A 13,582-nucleotide genomic window follows, 5' to 3' on the forward strand; every position below is an offset into this window, starting at 1 on the left:
CCTGTTTCATATTGACTTGTATGTTCTTTTCTATCCCATTGAGCATGTTTAATTTATCACTGAGATCCGTCTCCTCAGGGGTGATAGCAAGTACATCATCCACGTAACGCCACCATGTTGTATCTTGGCCCATTAATGTGGTAAAATGGTCCCTTTTTCTAGAACCTCCATGTATAAAGAGGTCAGAACGCAACTGAGCGGACTCCCCATCGCGAGACCACGGCACTGAAAATGTTCTTCATTATTGAATGTGAAGGAACCAAATTTAACACATAAGAATATTGAATTTAAATAATCCCCCTTGCCAAGTCAAAAGATGATAAAACTCTCAGTCCTAGGATCTCATTAACTTTCTCTAAAGCAAAATGTACAATGTTTAGATGATTTGTAGACATTACTGATAATCATACCATGATTCTTTTCACTCCTTTTTTTCAAAATAGCCTGTGGATGTATTTAGTATAATTTTATTTTCCTTTGATTAAACTTCATCAGCCACTTTTCAGACCACTCCTGCCATTTGTCCAACTCTACTTGAATATCCAGGTGAATTTGGTGGCAATATATTATTACTCTGCACAACTTGATATCAAGAAATTTGGATACAGTAAATTTGAAATCCATGCATAGGTCATTGATATATATATATATATATATACACACACATTTGTGTAATTAGGTGTCTTTTAGTAAGGCACATACCTAAACCACAGGCTTGCTCCCCCTTGTGACGATTTCTGCTGCACCTTGGAAATGACGTGAAATAGAGGATCCGAATACAACAACAACAACAACAAATGATGAGACGCTTCCTTTCTTGGGACTGAAACCGCCTCTCTCTCTCTGACAAGGCACCTGATTGTACGAATGCGGCGGCGCGGCGGTGATGTTGGTAATACAACGGCTCTTCGCCAAGCTATTCCCTTCGGCTTCGGGTCGCCGCCCGCTGTTCCCCCTTCCTCCCTCCCTCCCTCCCTTGTTGGTGCAAAAAGGGGCCAAACCCAACCCTACCCGCCCGCCCACTCCTCCTTTCGGCGGCCAAGCTAAGTTCCCCTCACTCACTCACTCACTCACTCACTCACTCACTCGCAGCCAGAGCTTCCAGACTCGCAGAAATACAGGGCACACTCAAACGTCCCCGTTCCATGTGACAGGGTTACATTCCCCACACTCTGAATTCCGGGACCTGCACAATTCACAACTACTTCCGTTTTGGGGTTAAAGTCTACTCTATATACTTCGCCCCTCTGAAGGGCAGCAGGCGGTTCAAAAACAAATTCAGGACCCTCAGAGGATGCCCACCTTATTGAATAACCATCAACAACCTCTATCTCAACGGTGCCAGCACCTGGTGCATCCAGGCGATGGACACAAATATTCCTATCAGTCTCAAGGCACCCAATCAAAGCACGCCACTCATCCGGCTTCAATGTCCTTCTGGGTCCATTGCGGAGAATGTGAAAGCGGGAAAGCCGCCCTTTCCTTCCTCCCCTGGCAGGATGCAGTGGTGTGGTCCTCGGGAGCGTCGAGGGGTCGGCGCCCCGGATGGCCGTCAGGATGTGGATGCACTCCGTGTGGGTCAGCACGTCCGTGCCGACCACGTTCTCGAGGATCTCGTCGCAGGACATGTCGAGGAACCGCACCTCCCTCAGCAGGTCGTCCCCGATCTCCTCCCGGAGTGCACTCCCCGACGGCTCTTCTTGCTGGCCTAGCTGGGCTTTTCCCCTGCGGACAACAAGAGGCACAGAGAACGCATTAGCGTGCGGGCTTGATGAGCGACTACCAAAACATAGTCATGCACTGTGCAAAGAGGAACGGAATGGTCGCCACGAGTGCGAGTACTTACCAGGCAATCAGTCCTCTGAAGGGAACAACCTCGGAAGAGAAGGCCAGGGTCTCGTCCATCAGCAATGACCTCAAGTCTTCCTTGCTCAGACGAGACACGGTCTCACTCAGCATGACGGCGTCGGGGTCGCGTTCCAGTATCTGTGGGTCAAACACGTCATGCTTCTGAACATGTCGACGAATCCAAGGGACGGGCGACAACTGGCGCGACCGAACGTGCAATGCCGCCGTGCTTCCTTACGCTCTAATGCAAAGCGAGGCGTCTTTCAACCAAGAGGGCTTTGGAGCCTAGCTCCAAGAAGTGTAGATGTCAACATTTGACCAAAAAAGGGAACACCAGCCACGACATCATGAAACAAACCCACGTACCTCTTTGCACTTCTTCTTCAGCGCCGCGTCCTCTTCCCGGCGTTGCCTCCTCCTTCCCCTGGCAGGATGCAGAGGCATGGTCATCGGGAACTTCGAGGGATCGGCGCCCTGGATGGCACACTGGATGTGGATGAACTCATTGTGGGTCAGCACGTCCGTGTCAATCACATCGTCCACGAACTCGTCATAGGACATGTCGAGGAACCGCACCTCCCTCAGCAGGTCGTCCCCGATCTCCTCCCGGATTGCACTCCCCGACGGCTCCTCCTCCTCCTGCTGGCCTAGCTGGGCTTTTCCCCTGCGACCAACGAGAGGCACAGAGAACGCATTAGCGTCCGAGCATGATGAGCGACTACCAAAATATAGTCAAGCACTGTGCAAAGGGCGGAGAGGAATGGAATGGTCGCCACGAGTGAGTGCGAGCACTTACCAGGCAATCAGCCCTCTGAAGGGGACAACCTCGGAAGAGAAGGCCAGGGTCTCGTCCGTCAGCAATAACCTCAAGCCTTCCTTGCTCAGACGAGACACGGTCTCGGGCAGCATGACGGCGTCGGGGTCGCGTTCCAGTATCTGTGGGTCAAACACGTCATGCTTCTGAACATGTCGACGAATCCAAGGGACGGGCGACAACTGGCGCGACCGAACGTGCAATGCCGCCGTGCTTCCTTACGCTCTAATGCAAAGCGAGGCGTCTTTCAACCAAGAGGGCTTTGGATACTTAACTCCAAGAAGTGTAGACATCACCATTTTACCCAAAGGGAACACCAGCCACGACATCAGGAAACAGACCCACGTACGTACCTCTTTGCACTTCTTCTTCAGCGCCGCGTCCTCATAAAGGAGCGAAGTCTCCAGCACTGCCGGCATCGTCTCCGCCTTCACGTTGGAGGCGATGATGTACTGAAAACAAAACGAGAGGGAGAGTTTCCCTAAGCGGCAAGTGTGAAAAGTCGAGTGTGTCATGATTCGTCGCTATTCCATCTTCACAACAAAAGAAGAAGAGAAAGCAGACGAAGAGGAAGAGGAAGAGGAAGACGAAGAAGAGAAAGACGAAGACGACGAGGAAAAATAGAACGAAAGAGGAGGAGAAGGAAAAGAAGATGACGAAGAAGAATACGAACTAGAATGCGAAGACGAATAAGAAAACGAACACGAAGAAGAAGAAGACAAAAAATACGACGAAGAGGAAGAAGAAGAAAAAGAAGAGGATGACGACGAAAAAGTAGGAGGAAATAAAGAAGAAACAGAAGAAGAATAAGAACAGGAAGACGAATAAGAACACAAAGAAGATGAACAAGAAGGAGACGAAGAAGATAGAGGAGGAGGAGGAGGAGGAGGAGGAGGAGGAAAGGAAGAAGAAACAGAAGAAGAATAAGTGGAAGAAAAAACAAGAAAAAAGAAGAAAACGAAGAAAACAAAGGAGAAGACGAGGACGAGAAGGATGAAAGAAGAGAACGAAAAAGACGAAGAATAATAATAAGAAGGTTAAAAAGGAGACGAAGAAGAAGACAAAGACGATAGAGACGAAGAAGAGGAAGAAGAAGAAGAAGAAGAAGAAGAAGACAACGACGAAGAAGAAGAAGAAGAAGAAGACGAAGACGAGGGAAATGAAGAAGAAACGAAGAAGATGAAAGAGAAGAAAAGGAAGAAATGACGAACAAGAAGAAGAAGACGCAGAAGACGAAGAAGAAGAAAATGAAGAAGCCCACGGTTACACTGGCGGCAGCGGTGCACCCACGCTCTGAACAGACACGCCGTACTCAGCCATACAACCAAGGTTACACAACCAATCCAACTGGCAAACAGTGCTCTCATTCCAAATTCCGAAGAGACAAGCCTACCTTATACCAAGAAACACTGGTTACACTCGCGCCTACCACAGAAGGCCGAATAAAGTCTTCAGCCAACCAGCCACGCCTACCATTCAGAGGGAGCAGACCACGGTCTACGAAGAAGAAATGGTCTACCTTCGACTTCTCAAGCTCCCAGAATAAAGGAATCAAGCCACTTGATTCTATTCAGCTCCAAGCAACATGCACGCCAGCCAACCAGCCACGCCTACAGCTCAGAAGAACAAGATGACTGTCTACGAAGCAGACATCGCTTCGTCAGCAAGCTTTTCAAGCAAGCAACACGTCTACACACTACCCCTCCACCAACCACTCCCTTCGAGACGACAGTCTGAATTCTAAGATCGCAGCTTTGATCTACAGTTGCACCAATCTTAGAATCGGTGTTGAAATCGTAAAGCAAATTGGTTTTAAAGCACCTGGTGGCAGTACGCTACCAATCATACGACAGATGTCTACAGAGAGACCTCTGTCAGAATAAAACCTGTCAACTCTACACAGCACCGTATCAAGATTCCAATCCAATATCAAACAAGAGATCGAACTTCAATCAAATCACAAGATTCCATTCAGCTACCACAAGACCCAATCTCCGAAAGAAAATACTCCACCTCACCCCTACCGTCCTCACCCGAGAAAAACGCAAAATCTGCAAAACTCAGCACCTCACTCGGTAAGCATTACTAACCACCACCCCTCTATCCCTTGAAGCACTGAACCCAAAACGAATCCAATCAGCTGTAGAAATCCAGCGCACCAACTCCAAGATCGACACGACATCACGACTCCAGTCAAGACGCCGCAGTGGACCCAGACCAACGAGACACACCCAAGAGACAATCTCATCCGCCATCCACAACTACCGTCACCAATCACCGTGAGTATAAACCATAGACTCCCACTAATCCCCCCCCCTTTTTTTTATATAATTCAGGAGCCGGAGGAGAACTCGCCTATTATTTGCAGTTATAGAAAATCAAAGACCACGATAGACAGAACTCAATAATTAAGTAACAAAACATCCACTAGTGTAATTTTTAACTTGGGAGATAATTTTTCAATTTTAACGTAGACTCAAAATATCAAAATGTCACCGCGAAGAAATCTCCCAGGCAGTCACCCGAAACCTATAAATTAGGATAAACCAATGCACAACGACAAATCCCAAGATGAACACAGCAAACACTTAAACTATGAAATTACATTAATTATTCCTCCTTTGGACGCAGGGCGTCATGCGATTCGACAGGTTAGGTCCTCACGATCATTTACTTATAAAAAACTTTTCTCACTATCTGTAAAAGTACTTCTTCACTTCCTTCCGACCGTGAAGCCCCGGAATAATACACTCAAAACCCCGCCACTCAAAGAAGATGAATAGGCAATTCATACCATACATACATTAGAATCTTTCAAAAATTAACTGCCTTAAATAAATATAAATATGTATGAACGCGATAATAAAAACAACAGAAAACATCATTTCCCATGAAAATTGTAGCCAATAACCATTCACAATACTAAACTTTGTATATATGTCTATACATTATATCAATATTTACCAATATATATGAATATTTAGCTCTACACAAACTAACACGTTCATTCAAAAACAAACTAACCACTTAGGATGTCATGTCTTCAGTAAAGCTATGACTCTAATGAAATTGTTCAAACTAAATATATCTCAGAGAAAAGAGATCATAAAAAAATTCTCATTGAACAGAGAAAGAACAAAAAGTGAAAATTCATTCTCATTGAAAAGAGAATTTACAAGTGTAAAAATATTTCCATAGCTTTGTTGAACACATTCAAGGTATGATAATATACGTAAAAAAGCCCCCTTTTACTCATTCAAACAAATTTTGCAGATCAATATCACCCACTAGCAACTTAACAAATTGATCATATCTTGATTTTTTTTCTTTTACAATTATGTATGCCAAACCCCACTGTAACGACCTTAACCCAAGGTACGCGGACGTACCTCAAAAGGTCAGGGAGGCAATGTAACCATTACTAACCATCACCCACCACGCACGTGATCCACATGCTTGCAACATAGCGAGACTCCCCTCTCGCTAACCTTGCATTTCCCAGAACATACAGCTAACGCAGCACATTTCAAACAAACAAGATATAGATACCCAATGTCACCAGACTAACCTATTAAAAACCCTTTATTATAACTGCTCTATTATATTACCCATAAACTAACATATATATGATACACCTAACAACACCCACCAACTATACGACTAACCCTCATCTATAAAACTGACCCCAATGCATAGAATAGCGAGACTAACACCTTTACTTACAAGAACCCAATAACCCCCTATATAACCTATAATACCCATGTCACGAACGCCAGAGCTGGGTAGGTCAAGAGCCTACCGGCCAGACGCCAGAGCTAGGTAGGTCAAGAGCCTACTGGCCAAAGCTAGGCAGGCCGAGAGGCTGCCAGCCAGTTGTGCCCTAGGTCAAGGCCTGGCACATATTGCAATCCGCCCACAGGGTCCATTTGTACCTTATAATATTTGTTAACCAGGTTGCCTTCATTGTTAACAAATAGAAGAAAACTCCCGTTTTGGAGTTTATCTCGCCCGCATGAAGTCCTCCTTATGTAACCACAACCTTTATCGGTTACACGGAGAAGAAAATGAAGCCCACGAAGAAGACGAAGACCAGGAGTAAGAAGACAAAGAAGAAAAAGACGAAGAAGACGAAGAAGAAACAAAAGAGGAACCACAAGAAAAATTAGAAAAAGAATAACAGAATAAGAGACATAAGAAGAAAATGCAGAAGAAGAAACAGAACAAGAAACAGAAAACAAGAACAGAAGAAGAGCGGTAGAACTGCTGTGGAGAAAAGCAAGGGAGGGCAACTGGCCTCCCCACACTGTACCTGCACACAATTTTTCTTCGCTGAACCCACCCGGTACTTGTGGGCCAGCTTGTACACCTCGAGAGCCTCTTCCACCGACTCCAGCTCCATCCGGTTCTGGTACATGTGACCCAGCAGCTTCCGAAAGGACTGACGAGGGTCCTCTGAAAGGGTGAGCTTACCGGCAGCCTGGGGTCCCTTCAGCTCGGCGAGGAACACGGGGGAGCTCATGGACAGGACCAGTCTGTGGGCCTAAGGGAGTCACGTATCAAGTCCAAGGCCTTCCTGTGGGGTAACGCGCGTCAAAGCCCCACCAACCTTGCTCAAGGAGGGAATCCTATTCAATGCGAGTCACCACACTTACCTTGATGGGGTCCTCGTCTCCTGGGAAGAAGATGTCCAGGTCGCTTAACTCGCTCGAGGTGTACAGGTACTGAAGGCGCTCGTTGCTGTCAGCCATCGATTCCCACGCCTGGCCGCCTAAGGCTCCTGTTTCCACCATATTAGCTCTTCACTTGCTGCCTGCAAATGCCAACCAGTTTAGCCGTGTATCACTCAAGATGAACCATGTATTCAGTGACCACCTCCCTCCCCCCTCGTCGATTCTCTGACTCAGGAGGTGGCCTATAATCTCAAGCACGCGCCCTTCTTTCTGACCAATCTCTCGTGTCACCGCACTGCCATGCCTGCACTATACCTCCTTCGATATCGATGCGTCCAGGAAAGTCTATTCCCAAATTTACCACAACACAAATTCACACACAAACATAGACACAGCATCCAAGAAGAAACTCAATTGAAACCTCAATAGAGAAGAATGAGTTGGAGCTAAAGTGACAGAACGAACGGGAAAGATCCTGGAAGGGCGAACAAATTTATAATGCCAATCAGAAAGCAATTCTCAGATTACAGCCAACATTATCAAATGGAACGTGAGGTCAGTAAATACGGTGCAATGCACAAGTGGGGAGGGGACAGCCACAAAAGGGCAGAAGCAGCAACAACAAGATGCAACCACCCACAAGTACTACAGAAGTAAACAGTCTGAAAACCCTGACTCAAGCGAGCACACTGCCAGTTGCCTCAACGCCGCCACCTGAAGGGGACCAATGACGGGTACCTGCTTCCTTCCTTGTGGTGGTGGTCGTGCAAGGTGGACAGCGAAGTTGCCATTTTCAAAACCCGTCAACCAACCCCCCACCCAGCCCCACCCCCGACCACCTGCTGCAGGCCTTAGGGCTGGCACTCGGTCTCTGGGCCCAAGATCTCTCAAGAGATTACAAAGGAGGAGCGTGCCGACAGGAGACCTTTTGGTCCATAACTAAGTCGGATGCGAAGAAATATATAATAATGATAAATAAATAAATTGATTAATTAATAAAATAATAACAATATAAATAATAAATCAATAGGTAAAGGTAAATAATAAATAAACAGTTAATATTAAATAATAATAAATGGATAGATAAATGATAATGAAATATATAGTAATAAACAGACAATAGCAAACAAATAAACAATATGAAGAAAAAAAATAATGGCAGGCATTACAGCATCTTGCTTAGATATTTATCTAAACGAATAATAAAGCTTCGAACTGAACTACATTACACTGCCTCTGCAGGAAGTTTATTTCATTCATTTACTATTGCACAGTTGGCCAAGTTGTTTCTACCCACTTCCAAATTAAATACATTTCCTGACAGTTTGAGGCCATTATTTCTTGTCGGGTTCTCATTAAGTGTGAAAATTTGGTCACTTTTGATGTTGTCAATTCCCTTTAGAATCTTAAAGACCTGTATCAAGTCACCTCTGAGTCTACGCCTTTTTAGGGAAAATATTCACATGTTTTAGTCTATTTTTGTATGATTTATTTTTTATATTTGGAATCAGTTTTGTGGCTTGCCGTTGTATTTTTTCCGATCTGCCAATGTCTTTAATGAGATTCGGTGACCATACGGAAACATCATATTACAAACGAACTAACGATTTATATAGCTTGTTAATGGGAGATGGACTTTTGAAGTCAAAAGATGGCGCAATCAGTCCTACATTCTTATTTGCTTTCTCAGAGACTAAAATACACTGCTTAGATGATTTGAGATCGTTACTGATAATTACGCCGAGATCCTTTTCACTATCCACTTTTGTTAACGATTTTCAAAATAACTTGTAATCGTGCTTACTGTTATTTTTACCTATGTGCATAACCTTGCGTTTACTTGTGTTAAATGTCATTTGCTACTTTTCAGACCATTGCTGTAGTTTATCTAAATATTTTTGTAGGTTTAATTGGTTTAAGTGATCATTTACCATTCCGCACAGTTTTGTGTCATCAGCAATTTTGGAGATAATAGATTTCAGTCTGTGGTCTACATAATTTATGTATACTATGAATAGAAGTGGCCCAAGAACGGAACCCTGAGGAACTCCACTTGTAACATTTTCCTATCTAGAAGTTTTGCCAATTAGAACAAATCTGTTTTCGATCGTGTAACCAATTACTAGTCCAGCTTAATTATAGGCTACCACTATTCCGTGTGAAACTAATTTAGTAAGTAGTCTTTCGTGGAGGACGGTATCAAAAATTTTTGCAGTCTATATATATATATATATATATATATATATATATTAAATCTATATTGTCTATTTTGTCATACTTTTGTAGAATTCGAGTAAGTTCGTAAGGCAAAATCGTTTCCCTTTGAATCCATGCTGACTATCATCTGTCAAACCGTTACTTTCTAAATGGTGTTCTATAGCATCTCTGATGACAGTTTCCATCATTTTTCCTACGATTAAAGTCAAGCTTAGGCCTGTACTTATTTGGTTTCTTTTTGTCGCCTTTTTTGAATTTGGGTGTAACGCTAGACAGCTTCCATTCTCTTGGGACTTTTCCGGATATGATGGATTTCTTGAAAATAATTTCTAATGGAACGACAGTTCAATTCTTAATTTTCTTTAAGATTCTTGGATGCCAACCGCCAGACCTTGGTGTTTTATTAACTTTGAGTTTATCTATACACCTTTTATTTTTTTCTTTTCTTTTATACTTACCGTGGTACACCAGGTCGTCGTCGGGTTGAAATACATATTTTCCCACGGAATTTCTTCGCAGAGTAGGAGGAGGAGGTGAAGGAGAAGGGGAGGCAGAAGGAGAAGGAGAGGGAGGGAGGGAGGGAGGGAGGAAGAAGAAGGGGAGAAAGTGGAGGGAGGAGAAGGGGAAGGAGTGGAAGGAAGAGGAGGAGGAGGAGGAGAAGAGATAAAGAGATAAAGGAGGAGGAAAAGGGGAGGGAGGAAGGGAGGGAGGAGAAGAGGACGTGAGTGAGTGAGTGAGGGAGGGAGGGAGGGAGGGAGGAGAAGAAGGAGAAGGGGAGGGATGAAGGGAGGAGGGAGGTGAAGTAGGCAGGGAGAAGGGGAGTGAGTGGAGGGAGGGAGAAGGAAGTGAGGAGGAGGAGGAGGAGGAGGAGAAGGGAATGGAGGGAAGGAGAGAGGAGGAGGAGGAGGAGGAGGAGAAGGGGAGGGAGGGAGGAGGAAGAGGAGGAGGAGGAGGAGGAGGAGGAGGAGAAAGGGAGGGAGGGAGGAAGGGAGGAGGAGGAGAAGGTGGAGGAGGAAGAGAAGGGGTGAGGGAGGGAGGAAGGGAGGAGGAGGAGGAGGAGGAGGAGAAGGAGACGGAAGGAGGGAGGGAGGAGGAGGAGGGAGGGAGGAAAGGAGGAGGAGAGAGGGAGATAGAGAAAGCGGGCAGGGAGAAGGGGAGGGATGAAGGGAGGGAGGAGGAGAAGGAGAGGGAGGGAGGGAGGAGGAGGAGGAGGAGGAGGAGGAGGGAGGGTGTAGAGCTGTGTGTATGTTATCTGGGGCTGCTATAGTGCCGTTAGGGGCAGGCGGGCAGGCAGGCAGGCAGGCAGGCAGGCAGGCAGGCGGTAATATGTCCATACATGCCTGCCTGCCTGCCTGCCTGCCTGCCTGCCTGCATATACAGTAGTATGCCCAGGCCCGACCTGACTCAGGGGTGACCCAACCCAACCCAACCCAACCCAACCCAACCCAACCCAACGTAGCCTTCGAGACTCGAGTCAGGTCAGAGAGACAGGCTGCTGCTGCCCCCCAGCCCAGCCCAGCCCAGCCCAGCCAACACGTGTGCACCAATTTGCACCTTCAAGCGCACACACGTCTGGGGTACACACATGTGTGTGTACACCACAAGGGAGGAAGGGAGGGAGGGAGGAGAGGAGAATGGGAGGAGGAGGGAGGAAGGGAGGAGGGAAGAGATAGAGAAAGGAGGAAGGGAGGGGAAGGAGGGAGGGAGAAGGAGAAGGGAAGGGAGGAGGAGGAGGAGGAGGAGGAGAAGGGGAGGGAGGGAGGGAGGGAGGGAGGGGGAGGAGCGGGCGGAGGAGGAGGAGAAGGAGAGGGGAAGGGGGAGGGAGGGAGGAGAAGGAGATGGGGGGGAAGGAGGAGAAGAAGGAGAGGGAGGGAGGAAGAGATAATGATGATGAGGGGGATAGAGAGAGAAGGGAGCGAGGGAGGGAGGTAGGGAGGAGAGAGTGGCCAAACGGAGAAGACCCAAATATGTGTACATATATATATATATATATGTATATATATATATATATATATATATATATATATATATATTTATATATATATATATATAATTATATATATATATATATAATTATATATATATACAATTATATATATATACAATTATATATATATATATATATATATATATATATATATGTCAAAGGCGACTCGAACTTGGAACGTCACTACAACCTTACGAGTCTTTAACCGGTGAGGTACCGGTAATCCCGGTAACGGCACTGTTGTTTACCGGTAATTCCGGTACTGAAATTAGCGGTATTTGCCCAGCACTACTGGCTGGCTGGGGGGAAATGCCACGCGACATGACGATGACGACGACGACGACGACACTTGCTCGACCGCTCCCTTCACCAAAAATCTTGCGAGTTACTTACTGTACCAACCACTGCTGCAGCCACTACTGACTTTGATTCCTCACAGCTCCCTTACCCCCCCGTGAGACGACGCCAAATTGAAGGTCCTCGAATGAGATTGCAAAGGTCTTCCCCCGTGGCCCTGCAGGAATAAGCACTCACTGCGTCTTCCCTCGGGTACAAATGACGACTGATTGTCAATACGGGAAAGGTAGTAGTACTAGAGAGCTCCCACAAAGGGAGATCAATAATTCCCTATGCTCGTTCTGAAAAGTCCCTAGATTGGAACTAAAAGTTCTTAATTCAAAAGTATTGACACAGATGTAGGTGCAGTACCAAAAAGATTACATTTTTCAATGAAATGATAGGAAAAACTTGGTCGCTGAGTATGTCAGTAGTTTATCTTGTGTCATTACACAGGTAAGACACGACAGAAACTAGCGAAAAAGTCCCCAGATTGTCACTTCATGCTGCACGAAAAAGTCCCCAGATTGTCACTGAGTGCACGAAAAACTCCCCAGATTGTCACTGAGTGCATAGAAGAATACCAGTCTGGTTACAGAACCCGGGCAAAGGTGGAGGTGGGCGAGTGAGGAGGAGGAGGAGGAGGAGGAGGAGGAGGAGGAGGAGGAACAAAGGAAGAACAAAGAAGAGCAGGGCTACTGGCCCTAACGAGGCTGTTAGTGTTTACTAAACTAAGCTACAGGAGGACTAGGAGGAGGAGGAGGAGGAGGAGGAGGAGTGTGGAAGTGAAGATTGTTTAGACAAATAGAATGTGATATTATGTTATCGTCGGGGCTGCACCTCGCAATGACAAATAACACGAAGAACTCACTTGAATAAAATGTGAGAAGATTTTTTCTTTTATATCTAATCCTCTAGAGCAGTGGTTCTCAAACTGGGGTCCCCGGACCCCTGGAGGTCCCTCAGAAGGTCCTAGGGGGTCCGCGACACAATGAAAAAAAAAAAAAAGAAAAAAAAAAATCCAGAAAAAACTATATAATTATGAAAATATACAAAACTGATTCTGTCATTATAGTGTCGGTGATATCGATATTTTGTTGTGCAATCAGCCAGCACTTCTCTATTACATTTTTATGTCATAATATTTCATTTGTTTCTTTCTAATTAATATTTATATTCATTCAAGCTTTATTCTATGCTTACAGAAAGTGTGAACTGAAGATGGAAATGTTTTTAAACCGAAAATCGACAAAATTTTGAAAATATTTTAAATGCTTATTTTTATACTTTCTTTGTGTAGGAATATGCAAATAGTACATTTACTGCATTATAATCATGTAATGGGTATCTTGGTATGGTAATAATAACTTTTGATTGGCTGGGGGTCCTCGGATGGGACTTAAATATCTGGGGGGGTCCTTGGCATGGTAAAGTTTGAGAGCCACTGCTCTAGAGCCATGGCGGCTAATTTCATTTTTCTTTATTTTATTTTTTTTTTTTTTCTGAAGCACTGTCACGTACGTTTTCTTCAAATATAATGCAAAGTGCATTTATTATCATGCTTATCGTTCGAGTTTCTCCAGTGTTGGCCACTGTAGATGATAACTGGTATTATAGTATAGTCGACTGCTACTACTGGCCGATCCACACTATACGTCACGTGACCGACGCGAAGCATATCTTACTGGACCGCTCTCTCTCTCTCTCTCT

At 45.2% G+C, this 13,582-nt stretch overlaps 1 protein-coding gene across 2 annotated transcripts; it reads right to left on the reverse strand.

Annotated features, from left to right (window-relative positions):
- Positions 1–1,031: 1,031 nt before the first annotated feature.
- Positions 1,032–7,556, reverse strand: LOC143031267 (uncharacterized). Of its 2 annotated transcripts, XM_076194888.1 has the most exons (7): positions 7,315–7,551; positions 6,972–7,202; positions 3,016–3,114; positions 2,645–2,784; positions 2,215–2,512; positions 1,847–1,986; positions 1,032–1,725 (listed from the first exon to the last, which is right to left on the reverse strand). In XM_076194888.1, the coding sequence occupies exons 1-7, from the start codon at positions 7,450–7,452 to the stop codon at positions 1,083–1,085; spliced, it is 1,689 nt and encodes a 562-aa protein (XP_076051003.1). In that variant the 5' UTR covers positions 7,453–7,551; the 3' UTR covers positions 1,032–1,082. The 2 variants fall into 2 exon arrangements, with proteins under 2 accessions (XP_076051003.1, XP_076051004.1); XM_076194889.1 differs by lacking the exon at positions 6,972–7,202 and having other exon boundaries at positions 7,315–7,556.
- Between the last annotated feature and the right edge of the window lie 6,026 nt (positions 7,557–13,582).

The sequence above is a fragment of the Oratosquilla oratoria genome, chromosome 12 (assembly GCF_046742065.1).
Source record: "Oratosquilla oratoria isolate Oo_2021 chromosome 12, ASM4674206v1, whole genome shotgun sequence".
Lineage (NCBI taxonomy): Eukaryota > Metazoa > Arthropoda > Malacostraca > Stomatopoda > Squillidae > Oratosquilla > Oratosquilla oratoria.

Coding starts and splice junctions, on each gene's coding strand:
- LOC143031267 (XM_076194888.1), bottom strand. CDS start 7,452: ATGGTGGAAACAGGAGCCTTAGGCGGCCAGGCGTGGGAATCGATGGCT. Junction 3,115..6,971: donor CGAAGAAAAATTGTGTGCAG/GTACAGTGTGGG, acceptor TTTTGTTTTCAG/TACATCATCGCCTCCAACGT. Junction 2,785..3,015: donor TGAAGAAGAAGTGCAAAGAG/GTACGTACGTGG, acceptor TTTGACCCACAG/ATACTGGAACGCGACCCCGA.